This window comes from Schistocerca nitens, chromosome 3 (genome assembly GCF_023898315.1).
Source record: "Schistocerca nitens isolate TAMUIC-IGC-003100 chromosome 3, iqSchNite1.1, whole genome shotgun sequence".
Lineage (NCBI taxonomy): Eukaryota > Metazoa > Arthropoda > Insecta > Orthoptera > Acrididae > Schistocerca > Schistocerca nitens.
The window spans coordinates 866,649,316-866,664,562 of record NC_064616.1 but is presented as its reverse complement, the minus strand read 5'-3'; the positions used below and the strand labels follow the sequence as shown (position 1 = coordinate 866,664,562).

At 38.1% G+C, this 15,247-nt stretch overlaps 1 protein-coding gene across 2 annotated transcripts in view; it reads left to right on the top strand.

The window, feature by feature from the left end:
• The window catches only part of LOC126248902 (syndetin), a 171,987-nt gene that overhangs the window by 24,986 nt on the left and 131,754 nt on the right, over positions 1–15,247 (top strand). For both annotated transcript variants that reach the window (XM_049950376.1, XM_049950375.1), the window contains exons 4-6: positions 4,377–4,554; positions 7,291–7,479; positions 12,196–12,414. In XM_049950376.1, coding sequence (XP_049806333.1) covers positions 4,377–4,554; positions 7,291–7,479; positions 12,196–12,414 — 586 coding nt within the window. The remainder of the gene's footprint in view (positions 1–4,376; positions 4,555–7,290; positions 7,480–12,195; positions 12,415–15,247) is intronic.

Below are 15,247 nucleotides of genomic sequence, written 5' to 3'. Positions count from 1 at the left end.
TATAATAAGCCCAATCTTATCTGAAATATGTGATTCATCACTAACTCTAGGCATTTTTCCAGAGAGACTGAAATATACCATTGTCAAACCCATATTTAAGAAAAGTGACAGGAGATATGTCAATTACTGACCTGTTTCACTGCTGACATAATTTTTCAAAACTTTTGTGGGAAGTATCTCACCTTAGCAACAATAATATCCTCAGCAAATCACAGTTTGGGTTTCAGACAAATTGCTGTACTGAGAATGCCATGTACATGTTCACTCAACAAATTTTACAAGCATTAAATTTATTTATTTATTTATTTATTTATTTATAGTAATTCAGCCACTGTAGTCTGAGTACATTACAATGACTGAGGAGAAATCGTGTATGGGGTTCCCCAAGGCTCAATCTCAGGTCCACTATTGTTCATCATATATGCAAATGATCTTCCGTCTAATATACAACAAGCAGAATTAATTCTTTTTGCAGAGGACACTAGTATTTTAATCAATTCAAGCATACTCACAAAACAGAAGAAGTGGTAAGTGTTGTTCTCAAAAGTATAACTGACTGATTTTCTGTGAATGGTTCTCACCTTCAGTGTCAGAAAGAGAGAACATATATCAGCTCTGCGCATCTAGATGACTTAAACTAATAAGTGTAACACAGGGTGAGGAAATATTAACTAGGGTGGAAATGTCAAAATTTTAGGTGTGCATATTGATGAGAATTTAAACTGAAAAAAGCACATTTTGGAACACCTAAAAAAACTTACTTCATCCATATTTGTACTTACAAGGCAAACTTCCCATTGCACCCCCTTCAGATTTAGTGGTAAGAGAGCCCAGTGGACAGCCCGTCAAAAACTGAACACGCATCAAGCATGAAAATAGGAAGAAGGTGTACTGGACTGTGAAAAAAAAAAAAAAAAAAAAAAAGAAGCAACATGGAAACAATGAACGGTTCAAGAACAAGAAGTGCAATGGAAATAGAAATGAGCATATGGCATCGTTGGCTGGGAGTCCCCATCCAGGGAAGTTTGGCCGCAAAGTTCAAGTCTTATTTTAGTCAATGCCACATTGGGAGACTTGCGCTGTTCTTTATTCAAATGTGTCTGTGTCGTGGTGTAACGTCTGTATTAGCAGCTGAAAGGAAGTGGCTATCGAAAGGAGCTGCAAACGTTTGATGACAAGGCGACGAGTCAACCGAATCCTCCACCAGAAAACACATCTGGTGTGTCACACGGCATTAGTGACAGTGCATGTGTCATGATAGGAATCTCTTATTGACACACTTAATTTGTACCACTGGTACGTGAGTGAGATATGCTTCCTTGCCTGCCCGATATAGGTGTTTGTCTGATAATATATGTGATAATTCCCCAGGAAATGATGAAAATGTAATAGTTTGTCACGTAAGCTGCAACAAATGAATACAGTAGTTTCACAATCACACAGTTTCTCTGTGCTCTGTTAAAACATATGATTTTAACATTTTTTAAGTTGGGTTCTGTTTTGGAAGTCTTGACTCTTGAATTCATTTGAGGTAATGTAGTTCACACTTTTTTTTTTTTTTTTTTTTTTTTTTTTTTTTTTTTTTTTTTCTTCCCCCCCCCCTTGAGACGTCTATGTGGTGTCTCACCTGCTCTCTCTGTTCATTACATTTACTTGCGACGGCAACATATTCTTTCCATACGACTCGTATTCTGTAACCAATGTACAGTATAGTATGACAACTGCCAGAGTCACAGAAAGAGAACAAATATTTCAATGATGGGATGGACAGTTCATAATGGTGTGAATAAATAAATGGCAAGAGGGAGTTCACTGTTTGACCGCTTGGCAGTCCAACACCATGACCACTTACCCACGACATGGTTGCTGTTTCATGTTGCTCTCTATGACACTTCTTGTTCTTGGAGTGTTCATGGTTTCTATTTTGCTTTTTTTAAAAATAGTTCTGTACACCTCCTTCCTGTTTTCATGCTTGATGTGTGTTAATTTTTCGACAGGCTATTCACTGGGCCATCTTACCACTAAATCTGAGGGTAGTGCGACAGGGAGTTTCCCTTTTTAGAATCATTGCAAATCTTGGAGAGAGAGAGAAATCAATAAACTGCCATATTTTGCAAATTTTCATTCAATAATGCCATTTGGAATAATGTTCTGGGGTAACTCATCTTTAAGAAAGAAAGTCATTGCTCAAAAATGTCCTGAAAGAATAATGTGTGTTTTTCACTTATGATGATATTACGGAAATCTGTTTAAGGAGTGGAGCATTCTGACTACTTGTTCACAGTATATTTATTCCCTCATGAAGTTTGTTGTAAATAATCCGCTCCAGTTCAAAAGGGACAATGATGTACATAATTAGATTACCAGAATGAAAAATGACTTTCATTACTCCACATTAAGGTTGTCTTTAGCACAAAAGTGGGTGCATAGTGCTGCAACAAAAATTTTTGATCACTTACCCAGTGATATAAAATGCCTGTCAGACAAGAAAATAAAATTCGAAAACAAACTGAAAGAGTTCCTTCTTGAAAATTACTTCCATAAAGAAATCTTCACTCAGCAGCAGAGTGTGCGCTGATGTGAAACTTCCTGGCAGATTAAAACTGTGTGCTGGACCGAGAATCGAACTCGGGACCTATGCCATTCATGGACAAGTGCTCTACTGACTGAGCTACCCAAGCAAGACTTACAACCTGTCCTTACAGCTTTACTTCTGCCAATATCTCGTCTCCTACATTCCAAACTTCACAGAAGCTTCCCTGGGGAAACTTGCAAGATTAGCCCTCTCGGGAGAAAGGATGTTGCAGAGACATGGATGAGCCACAGCCTGGGGGATGTTTCATTCTGGAAATTTTCTGTCTGCTGTGGAGTGTGTGCTGATATGAAACTTACTGGCAGATTGAAGCTGAGCGCCGGACCAAAGTTCGGATGATAGTAGATCAGGTATTGGTGGGAGTAAAGCTATGAGTTGTGCTTGGGTAGCTCAGTCGGTAGAATGCTTGGCCGCAAAAGTCGAAGGGCCTGAGTTCATGTCTCGGTCCGGCACACAGTTTTAATCTGCTGGGAAGTTTCAACTTCTTCTGTTCCATAGAAGAATTTCTATTATTGTAATGTGCTAAAGGTGGCAGGTAGGAATTTCTAACAAACATGTATATTAAAAAATAGCTTTATAAATGTTCAGCATGTAGCCATATTTACAAGTTAATTTGTGATGTGAATGTAAAATGACTCATTCCCCATCATTATGATTTATTGTACAAAATTATCCATGGAACATGAAACTAACTACCATCCACTTTGACTTTTACTTTTGTCATTAGTAAAATATTATCATCCTTGTTCCTGCAGTCGGGTGCTATATTTTGATTTTTTTTTTTGTAAAACGAATGGTCCCTCGTAATGTCACTTTCACCGTTCCAGTACAGAACTGTACAGTGAACAGCTCTTACAACACACAGTGTTGGCTCTGGTGCGTAAACGAACCATGAACAATCATCACAGATGAGACTCAGTACTGGAACAAAACATCAGTGGTACTGCAGTAGTCTTACCATGAGTAATCACTTGAGACAAGAAAGTCGTTCATGTTAAAAGAACTTCATTGTTCTACATCATCTTATAGATGTTCAACAAAATGGTGTGTGTGCACCTATTTCATCATATTCACTGTTAGGCATCATAATTTGATATTTAAAAATATGAACCAAGTGCTCTGGCTCACTTTTAGAGTGAGGCCGGAAAGGTGGAGTCATCAAAGGCTTGATATTAGTGTGTGCCAGAATTCCTCAAACTGAGCAGAAGTGTTCTTAAAATTGTGCATGGAATGCATCAATAATAAATGTTTTATTTGAAATGCCCAGAGTTGCTTGTGTTGTGATGGGTTGCACACTGGTTACATATAGCTATTTGGACAAGGAATTCCTTACCATTAGTGACATTATTTTCAAAAAGGGTCTCTTATTAAAGTCTACATGGTTTTAATCCCGTGGTGGTGGTGGTGGTGGTGGTGGTGGTCGTCATGGTGGTAGTTGTGGTGGGTCTTGCAGGACACCCAGTATGCACTCACTTTAGACATGTACATACATTTAGTTTAATTTTTCCATTAATAACCTAGCAGTAAATATAGTCAGCTTCAAGTGCCAGACCTCTAAATTTTCTCACTAGTGTTCTGTGAAAGGAATGTTGTCTCCTCTCCAGGGATTCCCACTTGATGGGAGTAATATCTTAGGTACTCCTGTGTAGGAGAGTGAACAACATATCCTGGAGGCCCAGATAATAATAATAATAATAATAATAATAATAATAGAAGAGAAGGAGTAAAGTATAGTGATAGTAAATATGATACTGATATATGTATATATATTTTTTGTTCTCAGAATACTGGAAATTCAGCAGCAGTTACAAGCAGCACTAAGGCTCTGCCGGGAAGGGAGGACAAGCTTGAGTGGAGCTAAATCACAGTTCACAACTACAAGTTTGGGAATTCTTGCTAATTATCGCAAGAAACAGACGCTTCGCGGCTTGCTACATTCATTAAATACCATAAAAACATTGGTATGTTTTGTGGAAAATCTTGATTGATTGATTTATTTATTCTGCTGGTGTTCTTACCATTTCGCGGAAACCAACTTGTGATCAGTTGACTTGACAGTGTAGGAAGACAGGTGTGTGTGTGTGTGTGTGTGTGTGTGTATCCATGTCTTCCCTACAAGTTGAAAAAGGAAGTGCATTCCAAAAGTTTGCAAAGCTCTGTACCTTCTGTTTGTGTACCAAATGACGGCACAGCACTGCTGCCTTTCGTGTGTCATCTGCTTTATTCCTAAATACTTAGTAATTCTCGACTGGAACTTTCTGTACATTAGTATACAAATACTCAGATTGCCCTTTAAAAAGAAAACCACATTAATTTACTTCCCCCACCTTTATCTGGTCCAAGCTTGTGCACCATGTCTGATGATCTTGGTGGTGATGTTACGTGAAACACTTATCTTCCTTACTTCCAATTATTGTCACCGTATGATTGTTCAGTAACAAATTGTTAGATAGGTACTTGGTAACTTCAATTGATGATTGCTCATACTTTGTAGATCTATCTTATTCAGTATGTTCAACAGCTATTCTCACTTTAATGATCTCCACATGGTGAGGTGCTGAATGCTGAGTGTATTGAAAACGACATGGCCCAGTGGTAAGCCAGGTGTGGCCATTGCTTGTAAGTGTTGGAAGCTGTTGAATAATGGTGAAATGTCTTGCAGCTGATAATGTGTTGGGTATTTGCCCATTTTGTAAAACAGCATACTAAAATACATGTAGCAGCTGACAGCATAATATAATTATGAGGAATGGATGAGTGTTACAGAGTATAGTGCTAATTGTAAATTGTTTCAAATGAAGTGCGGCAGCCAACAATCTGTATGCATATCGATAATTATCCAGTGACAGACGTTTATGATTGCAGTGGACCTAGCAACATTGCGATTAGATCATGGAAAACTGGGAACATGTTACCAGTCAAATGAATTGTGCATCTCATCATATTGATCATAATTACAGAAAATACCATCTTTCTGAACAGTACAAGCTTCAGTCCTTCACATACGCAATTTAATATGCAAACAAGATGATGTGAGAGGAATATTATGCTTCACTTGATGTGTGGCTGGTAAAGAAAGCACAATGGAAACTTTTTACTTTGTCAGTGTTATATGTGACTGGTTGCATTCTTTAATAGCTGACATATTCCTTGCTGAAAATAATACTACTGAGTAAGATAATTTTCTCTAGAATGTGACTACACTCATGATGCAGAAATATCAGGAGTACTCAGATAAATTTCTAGACAAATTCGTGAATTCCAAAGCGTAATTATCAGTCCTGTGAAACACATCTGAATGTGTCATTGAGTGACGTCACATAATTCCTAAATAAGCTCATTAAAATCTTCAGGAATTTTGTGACTTACGTATAGATAATGAATTCATGTACCTTCATCTATGCAACAAGGACGTGTAAAATTCATTCGATGTCAAATTGCTGTTCTTTGATTTGCCATGTGGTGACCAATGCACTGTCGAGTATGGGGTTAAGTTCATGCTGATAGCTGCACAGAATGCATTATTTATTGTATTACTGTGTTATTGATTATTACTTTCCAGTAATAGGGACTACATTTGGGCTACTCCTCGGCTGTTAAGTCAAATTCCTGCTGCCCAAGTTCTTCGTTATGTAAATACACGTTTTTAAAATCCACAAACTTTTGTGCTGTTGAACTACCCGAAAGCCTTTAAAATGCTGAAATGAGTGTTTATTCCTTGCAGTTCCAGAAGACTTTAATGCAACCTAGGAAAAACTTGTTGAATCATAATTTATTCCTTGCATAATTTTTTAAAAACTGTCGTTCAAATGTGACTCACATGGAATCTAGAATTTCATTTCAGGAATATCTTTGGTGAAATCATTTTAAAAAATCAACAAAAGCTATCATATTCCACAGTCAGTACTGAGACTGCATTTCAGATGGGTACTTACAATCATCTGTAGGCTCCATCCCCACCACATCCATGTTTTCTGTACAGATAGATATTATTACCAACCTAACTTTTTTAGAATAGATGCTATTGACATTATTTTACTTTAGTAGTCTTGATGTACTTCTCACCCAATTATTTTAAGATATCCCTTGGATTGATGCCATCATAAAATAGATAATACATATTAATCAGTCATAAATTTTGGAGTCAGAAGTCCCTTTGTGTGTTAGAAGAACGAATTGAAGGAAGTGAAACTACTGAGGATTGAAAAGTCCATGTTTCATCACGTGTCTGATGCTGTCCCAGAATTTATCCGTGCCATCATGACTCCGAGGTGGCAGTTTGGCACCACCATTTGTGCTGCACAACCTGCCATCTCTCGGCACTATTGGGAACTGAGTTTCTGGATGACCAGCACATTTGTTTTCTATGGAGAAGTATTGTCATGTAGGATATTTAACACAGTATTGGGATTTTTTCCCATATTAAACTTTATTTTATCTTCCCATCCCACTTTTTCAGTTCCTGATCCATCTACGGGTTTTGCTAGTTTTCAGTACTTCCAAGTTGGACCAGAGCCGTTAACTGCTGTGATCTGAAATCATTTTTGTGCCCACCTACTTTGTGCACTCACATTGGCTTGTATCACTTTATGTGGTAGATGTTTTGAGCCTCCTTTGGCTGAATGTGACATTGCTTTATTCTTAAACATTGATTCATTCTGTTTCAGATTTCATTTTTATGAAATAATTTGTTTCAGCTGTGCACTGAAGAGCGCCTGCAGGAGTTGCTGAATGAAGCGAATTATGCCAGAGCTATTAGCTTGCTTCTGGAATGTCAAAGAGCTGCGTGCACGTACCGCCATTTTAACTGTGTTGCTGCACTCAGTGGAAAGCTACAGGATACTTTAGAAATGGCAGAGGAGCAGCTTGACGGAGCTTTGACAAAAGTAGGTACTTTCGGCTGCACATATATGTAGTTTGTGTTCGAGGAGGACTGTAACGGTACCTTCACACCAAAAACCAACTCCAACAAACTTGGTTGACATCTGTTTTCATCTCAAAGTTTGACTTAGTTTTCACCTACATCTACATTTATACTCCGCATGCCATCCAACGGGGTGTGGCAGAGGGCACTTTACGTGCCACTGTCATTACCTCCCTTTCCTGTTCCAGTCGCGTATGGTTCGCGAGAAGAACGAATGTCTGAAAGCCTCCGTGCGCGCTCTAATCTCTCTAATTTTACATTCGTGATCTCCTCGGGAGGTATAAGTAGGGGGAAGCAATATATTCGATACCTCATCCAGAAACGCACCCTCTCAAAACCTGGTGAGCAAGCTACACCGCGATGCAGAGCGCCTCTCTTGCAGAGTCTGCCATTTGAGTTTATTAAACATCTCCGTAACGCTATCACGGTTACCAAATAACCCTGTGACGAAACGCGCCGCTCTTCTTTGGATCTTCTCTATCTCCTTGTGGCCTCCTTCTCTATCTCCACCTGTTGCCAACGGTTGTTTGAAATTGTGAGTTTGAAAAACTAGTTGAGGGAAGTTTTGTCTCAAGTTTATAGTTTGTGGTCAGTGAGCAAAACCACGGCAGAGTTGGGTGACTGGTGCCTGCGCATTGCCATTGTTGTGTCTCGGGTACAAACTACCAAAAGGAAAGTCGGAATTACGTAAAACTTAGAAGGTTTATTCTGAAAATGAGGTGAAACACAACTTGGCGTAATCACTTGCATCCAGGTCTGTAGCCAAAGTTCATATCCTGTTAACACTATCACAGTAACAGCGTCGTGACTGAGAGGAGACCTGCTTCGTACTCCAGCAGGCCCACTAGATGACTCCGCTACTGGGCTGCAACAACGCAACTGAATCACGTGAGGCTCCGTCAACTCTAGTGGTATGATTGCTGCATCTCTTGCTATGCTGCTGCCACTGGAATGTTGGCACATGGTGCTTGAGTAGGCGGTGGCCGTGTTTTACGTGAAGCGACTGCGCTGTATGAACGCATGGCTCAACAGCCATGTTGTCTGCTATGTTTCTTCCTTGTGTTTATACGGTGGCAACTCTCGAGTAGTGCACAGAAGTAACTAGCTAGTTTTCGTTAGAAACTGAAGTTAGGAAATCTCGGTGGAATTCTTTTGCTTCAATAATTTTATGAATAAATTATTTCAATTTAACAATATTTTTATTTTAAGTTTGAGGTAGTGACATCTTCTATGTTCATTTTGGGTCTTATAGTATGGTTTCTTCCTTTCAGAGGGAAATGTTGGCTAGGTGTAGTGTATCTGAGTGAAGGTGCGTTTATTTAAAGTGTGTCCAGCAACTTATATTTTTACTTAAATGTTGAAGTATCTGCCAGCTACTATGTTAATATGACCTTACCAGTAACTTTCAGTTCCTTGTCTTCAGATAATGGGGTACTGGGAAGGAGATGAATATGTAGTATGTGCTGATAAGTGCACATATTAATGTGTTAAGAATGTATAAAAGTAAAATAACAGTACCAATACTTGCTTTTACAAAATCCTTGAGTATGTTCACAATAACCCAGCACACACTTGACACAGCTTTACTAATCCTGGACAGTGATAGTCAATGAGAGTACGTGGAACTTGAATAATTGTCACCTGTTGACAAAAATCGAAGGTTTACAAGAAGTTGTCTTGCTGGTGTTACTGCAGCTCTAAATTTTGTGTCTTTCCACTGAATATGTGGTGCTACTATCCCCTGAGAGTTCTTCGAATTGTGCTCATGTCATTCAGACAGAATTTTGGAAACCTTTCCTGTGTTTAATGTAGAGCTCCTCCAGTACATGAGTTTGTCTTTATAACAAAAACTTCATGGTCTGGAACATGCACATCTTTTTTGTGTTAATTTTTGTGACAAACAATTATAACATTATACCAAGAATTATAACACAAAGTGCTAATGTATCTTCAGTAAGAATCAGTTTTCTTTTCTGTAATAAATAAATAAAATCACACCAAATGTGTGTGTGTTTACAGGAGCTTCAAACTGTTGTCAACATTTTGCAACACTTGACAAAAGTTGTAGATTTGTCAAACTCACTAAAGTTGCAAGTTTGCTAAATGTACGACAGTTGTGTGTTTTTGTTTATTGGCGTTGGTTTTCAGTGTGAAGGTACCGTAAGATTTCCAGTTTAACTTAACTTGCCATACCTTGTGGCTTTTCTATATTCCATAAGTTTTTTTTTTTAATCAGAAAATATGGCCACTTTTATTTGGAGTGATTGAAAAGAAACAGTATGTAGTATCACAAATGAAACAGGCAATTATTGAATCACTTAATAGTGTATAAAACATGGAAATATTCTTTGCCTCCAAACAATTTTAGTTTAATCAAAAGTTTTATTCTATTTGTAGTTTCATTTGCTGCTAGCTAAACTGTGTAAATGAATGCCATTGCAATGTGAATTTGTAAATAAACAGATGCACATGTCCCTGTGTTGTGAAAAGCATTTGAAACGTACAATGGAAGCAATGCAGCATCTTGTGTGACTTTGAATTATTTCATTGGGATTCTGTTGATAATAGGGACACATTTGGAAGAACTGAGTTGAGGTAATTGAATGGGCGAGATTTTCAGTCTGTTTGTGATGGGCTGTATTTGAACTTTATGCTACAATCTTGAGAAACTGAAGTGAACATAACTGAAATAACATTCTCTCTCTCTCTCTCTCTCTCTCTCTCTCTCTCTCTCTCTGTGTGTGTGTGTGTGTGTGTGTGTGTGTGTGTGTGTGTGTGTGTGTGATCACTTTGATGTGGGCTATCATTTCTGTAGCCAATTGAAATATGCTTAAATTTCCTGTTGGTGCACAATTCCTTCAGGTCATTCAAGAAAATACGGGAGTCTCCTGGAGAACAGAGTTCCAGTGTACAAAGAAAAACAACATCAGAAAGGCAATACAGTACAACCCGACTATAGCAGATGTTGAAAGTGACCACCAGTCATCTCTTGGCACTTTTGTGCCCTGGTTATCTAGTTTCTGAAGCCAGATAGAAGCTGGACCACTGTAAGTGCAGCAGTTTCATCCGAAATGTTCTGCTTCAGTTCTTGAAGACTGAGGGTTGTTGTAATACACCTTAGATGTGAGGGCTTCCCACACAAAATAATCACACACTGACAGATCAGGTGACCTGAATGGCCAGCTAGGGCCATGACCAGACTGACCTCTGCTAACAACTGTCAGGCAAGAAGATTGTGCAAATGTACCCCAAGGTTTGGTCCACTATATGGGTAGTCGTTCCATCCTGTTTGTGTGTGGTTGTATGCATACATTCACATCCAGTCATATCCATTCGTCTGGGCCGCTTTTATTCGCCCCACCCAGTACAACTGCATAGTTGTATTTGCTTGCCATGTTTCTCCACTCTTGATTTTGGAATAGTGGGAGGGGGAAAAGGAGGGGGGGGGGATATCTGGAATAGATGATAAACTGCAGAAAGTTATATTTCTTCATTATTAACTTTTGTATAGTTTCTTATAATTTCCTTAGAACTGTAAAAATTGTTGATACACTAGCTGCAGCTGTGTTTTGGTGGCAGGTTTCATATGTATTCAAGAACAACTTTGGCACTTTCATTGTTTATGTAAAGTAAAAAGCAATGATGTATTGCTGATCTGTGAACTATTATGGATGTTCACCCATATGTAGTGTTTTTCAGAGAGTTTGTTAATGGAAAAAAGATTTTTGCATCTGCCAACCAAGCTTGTAAAGTTGACAAAACTTCTACATTGGAACTTACACTTTCTTAATGGGGGGGGGGGGGGAAGTGGATTTTTATAATAATAATAATAATAATAATAATAATAATAAAATAACAATATGGAAAGACTCCGATATTAGGTAGGGTCTGCAATGTTGTGGGCAGGAATTATATTGATTACATGAACACCTCTTCATGAAATTGTATGGGTGAATCTGCAAGATTTAACTGCTGTCAGGTATCTTGATGAGATCTTGGGACCTCATGTGCAGTTGTTGTGAGGTGGTGGGGCCCAGACTTCATATTGATGGACGATAATGATCGACCTCATAGAGCAAGAGCAGTTGATGTTTTCTTGGAAACGGAAGATATTGTATGCATGGTGTGGCCTGCTCGCTCTCCCGATTTGAATCCCATAGGGCATGTCTGTGGTGCACCAGGGAAACAGGTTGCATCATCTAAGCATCCACCAACCACTCTGCAAGACTTGTGAACAGCTCTCCAGGAAGAATAAGTGTTATTGCCTCAACATGAGACTGATGATATCATTCACAGCATACCCTGTCATTGTCACACCTGTATTGCTGCCAGAGGTGGTCACACCCCATACTGAGCATATTAACCAGTTGTCAGAATGTGTGTGCAAATCCATTAAGCTGGAAAAAATGAAGAACATTTTTGTCTACTGTTATGCATATTGCAGTTGTTTACATTCTGTATTCTGCACATTTTTTGTCCTTTTCTGTCACTTGTGTATGCTGTTTTGTTTCAAAATTTACACAACTTAGCAATATCTCCATTAGTTGCTTTCATTTTGTACACCAGTGTAAGAATGATGTAAAATGATTATATGGTTAAGTACAATCTTTTGCTAAAATAAATATTATCGTTGTATGGAATGAAAGACATGGAAACAGTATTTTTTCTCTTTTCACAGGTATGTGCAAAATTTCAGCCAGAATTTTATAACAACGTAATGACAGCGTATCAGTTACTAGGAAAAACACAGATGGCAATGGATCAGTTACATATGCACTTCTATTCTGCTATTCACAATAAAGCTGTGGAAGTTATACGTGAGTGTGTGGACAACACTGAAAGTCTTGTAACTGGAGGTGCTTCAAGCTCTCTAAAGCCCTTTCGTCTATTGTGTCAGGTATTATACTTTCATTATCCTCAGAACATTGTAAATAAAAATAAATCTGCTTAAGAAATGTGTAATCTCTCTCTCTCTCTCTCTCTCTCTCTCTCTCTCTCTCTTTCTCTCTAACCCCTGTTAATATGGTGTACTGTCACCTTGGCTGCTTGAATCATCCTAAAGACTGATGCATATAAATTCTTATCATTGGCCGCTGTGATTTTATACCATTCCTCATAGAGAAACTGTTCCATTCCTTAAATGAGCCTGCAGTCATTATGAACTTTTGCGAATAATACCATCTAGCTCACTTAATATATTGTTTATAATACTACATTAATGACTCGTTTTGGCTACTGCCATCAACGGTTTCAGAATGTGGAACCTGTGAAATAAAGTTCATTGTCAATAGCAGTAAACCAGATGCCAAAGTGAGGCAATAGTTGTATTGCAAGTATCACTGGACTTTGTTCAAAGTTATGGATCTGATCATGGCAGTAGCTAAAACATGTCACTAATTTAAAGAAAAAAAATTATATAGGGTGTCCCAGGAGGAATGGCTAATATTGAGGGATATGGCAGGAACAAACATACAAAGGAAAAAAGTCTAGTAAGCATAGGCTCTAAAGTGCATTTCTTAAGAGCTATGAACACTTTTTCATCCTCAGTACTGTGAAACAAATCTCTGCTACTGCAAGCTCTTTGCGTTCCATGTTTTGGAGGGAGGTAGGATAGTCCAAAACAAGAAAAAAATTATCTATTAAACATGGGCTCTTAAATGCATACCTTGAGAGCTGTGGGCACTTCTTCAGTAGAAAAGATCTGTTTCAGAGTAGCCAAGATGAAGTAGTGCGCATAGCTCTTAAGGTATGCATTTTAAGCCCATGTTTACTAGAATTTTTTGCTGCAAATGATTGTTCCTGTCATAACCCTGAATACTGACATCCTGTGTGTTATAAATGATCTAGATGGTATTCACAGTAGTGGAGCAAAGCTTTTAAAATTCTGTGTATTGGTGAAACTTTAAACAAAATTGATAAGATGAAGATCTTAGTGTATTGCATAATGTCTGGCTCATCCTTTTTTAGTTAACCGATAAGCGAGCCTTATGTATCTGCAGTATCGTCTTAATATCTTCTTCATTGAGTTCTGTCTTTCATTTAAGCAACATTTTTTAAGAGCTGTTGTAGAATAATTTTTTTGTGTGTGGGTCTGCATGCACTTATGTATTTTTAGAAAAAATATTGAATTTTTTGTTTTAGTACTAAATTTTTAAACGTGTCTGTTGTTATAAGTACATTTGTCTCATCAGATTTTGGCACGAGTGCAAAAAACCTCAATGTTGTTCTCCAGTGTTACATATTTGCAGTACTTTTCCTTTCAGTGTGACCATATGTGCTGCTGAAAAATAGTTAATGATCCCCAAATTTGTATGAATCTTGTCTGATAGTTAAGGAACAGTGTAAAATTAGACTCTTCATATACACAGCATATTTCCAGTTGTCTGTAGTCAAAGTATTGTTCTTCTTGCACAGTTAAAGTCTGTTCTTTGCATTCATGTAGCTTGCAAGAAGTTGAGAAACAGTGGCATTACCATAAATCTGTCATTTGTAAAATATGCATTTGTTTGTTGTCATATCGTCCAAATGGATACATTTCTGCAGAGACTTTGTGAGTTTTATTTTTATTATTACTATGCCTGAAACTAGGGCAGACTGTTGGAGTAGTGACCTTTCAACCAAATGGCAGACAATCTTGCAGTGAGGCAAGGGAATCCCAGAATCTCAGTTGTGAATATTTGGGGGGGGGGGGGGGGGGGGAAGATTTGTAGTTCCAGTATTTGCTTTACAATGAAGGGAAACTTCCCGACAACCTTGGTGAGAACTGAAACTTCTGCAGTAGTAATATTATTGTGAGAGAAATTCCACCTGGCTGAACATTGGAGAACAGAAACCTTAAATAACCTCCTTTATAAATATCTATATTTTTTCTTATAGTAATAGCTATAATTTTTCCTCATGACCCCTGTATACTGTCATTGCACTACACTATTGGATTTGTGATTATTGTCACTGATAAAACTGCCTTCAGATGACTTGATGACTGTTCAACACAACAGCATCAGTGATTGGTATATTTATGGCTTAGAACATTCCCAGAGATGTCATAATACCATTCTTATCTATCCCTTTAGGTACTATTTGATGTTTACTATTAAAAACAGTCTTGATCACTATTTATATTTATTAAGGTGACCGGTTTCGACCACTGCTGTGGTCATCTTCAGACCTACAAGTAGCATACAAAGCTTTAGTTAGAGGGCTACATACATTAAAGAAAATACATAAAGCTATAAAGCTATAAAACGATGAATTTTATGTTGGGAGGCCATGCAGTGCTGTTTTTCATCCGTTGGATGGAGATTTTAAGCTGGATAGTCTTCATGGTGCTATATGGAAGGAATAGGATAAGTGCTGGGACACAGAGTTTCACCCTCTCATTTCCTTTTATTTGATACTCATTCTTAACACACATACAGTACAGCACGAACACTTGTTCAGTAATGTGCATGATGCAGATAAATGTTTGGAACGCCATCATAAGTTGCAAGCAAACCATGTACATGAGAATCTTACCCAGAATTGGAATTCAGTATTGCAGCAGCATCCCTTGCACTTGCTGCTCAGTATTGAATTGTCTTTGACATTTGATTATACTTGTGGATGATGTGTCTGCAGTGATGAGAACTCCCTTGCCAAGTATGCCGAAGGGCTCACAAAAGCCATCACAGACAGGAACTACCCACCAAACCTAGTCGCCACACAGATTTATCATGTCAGGTCCTCACACA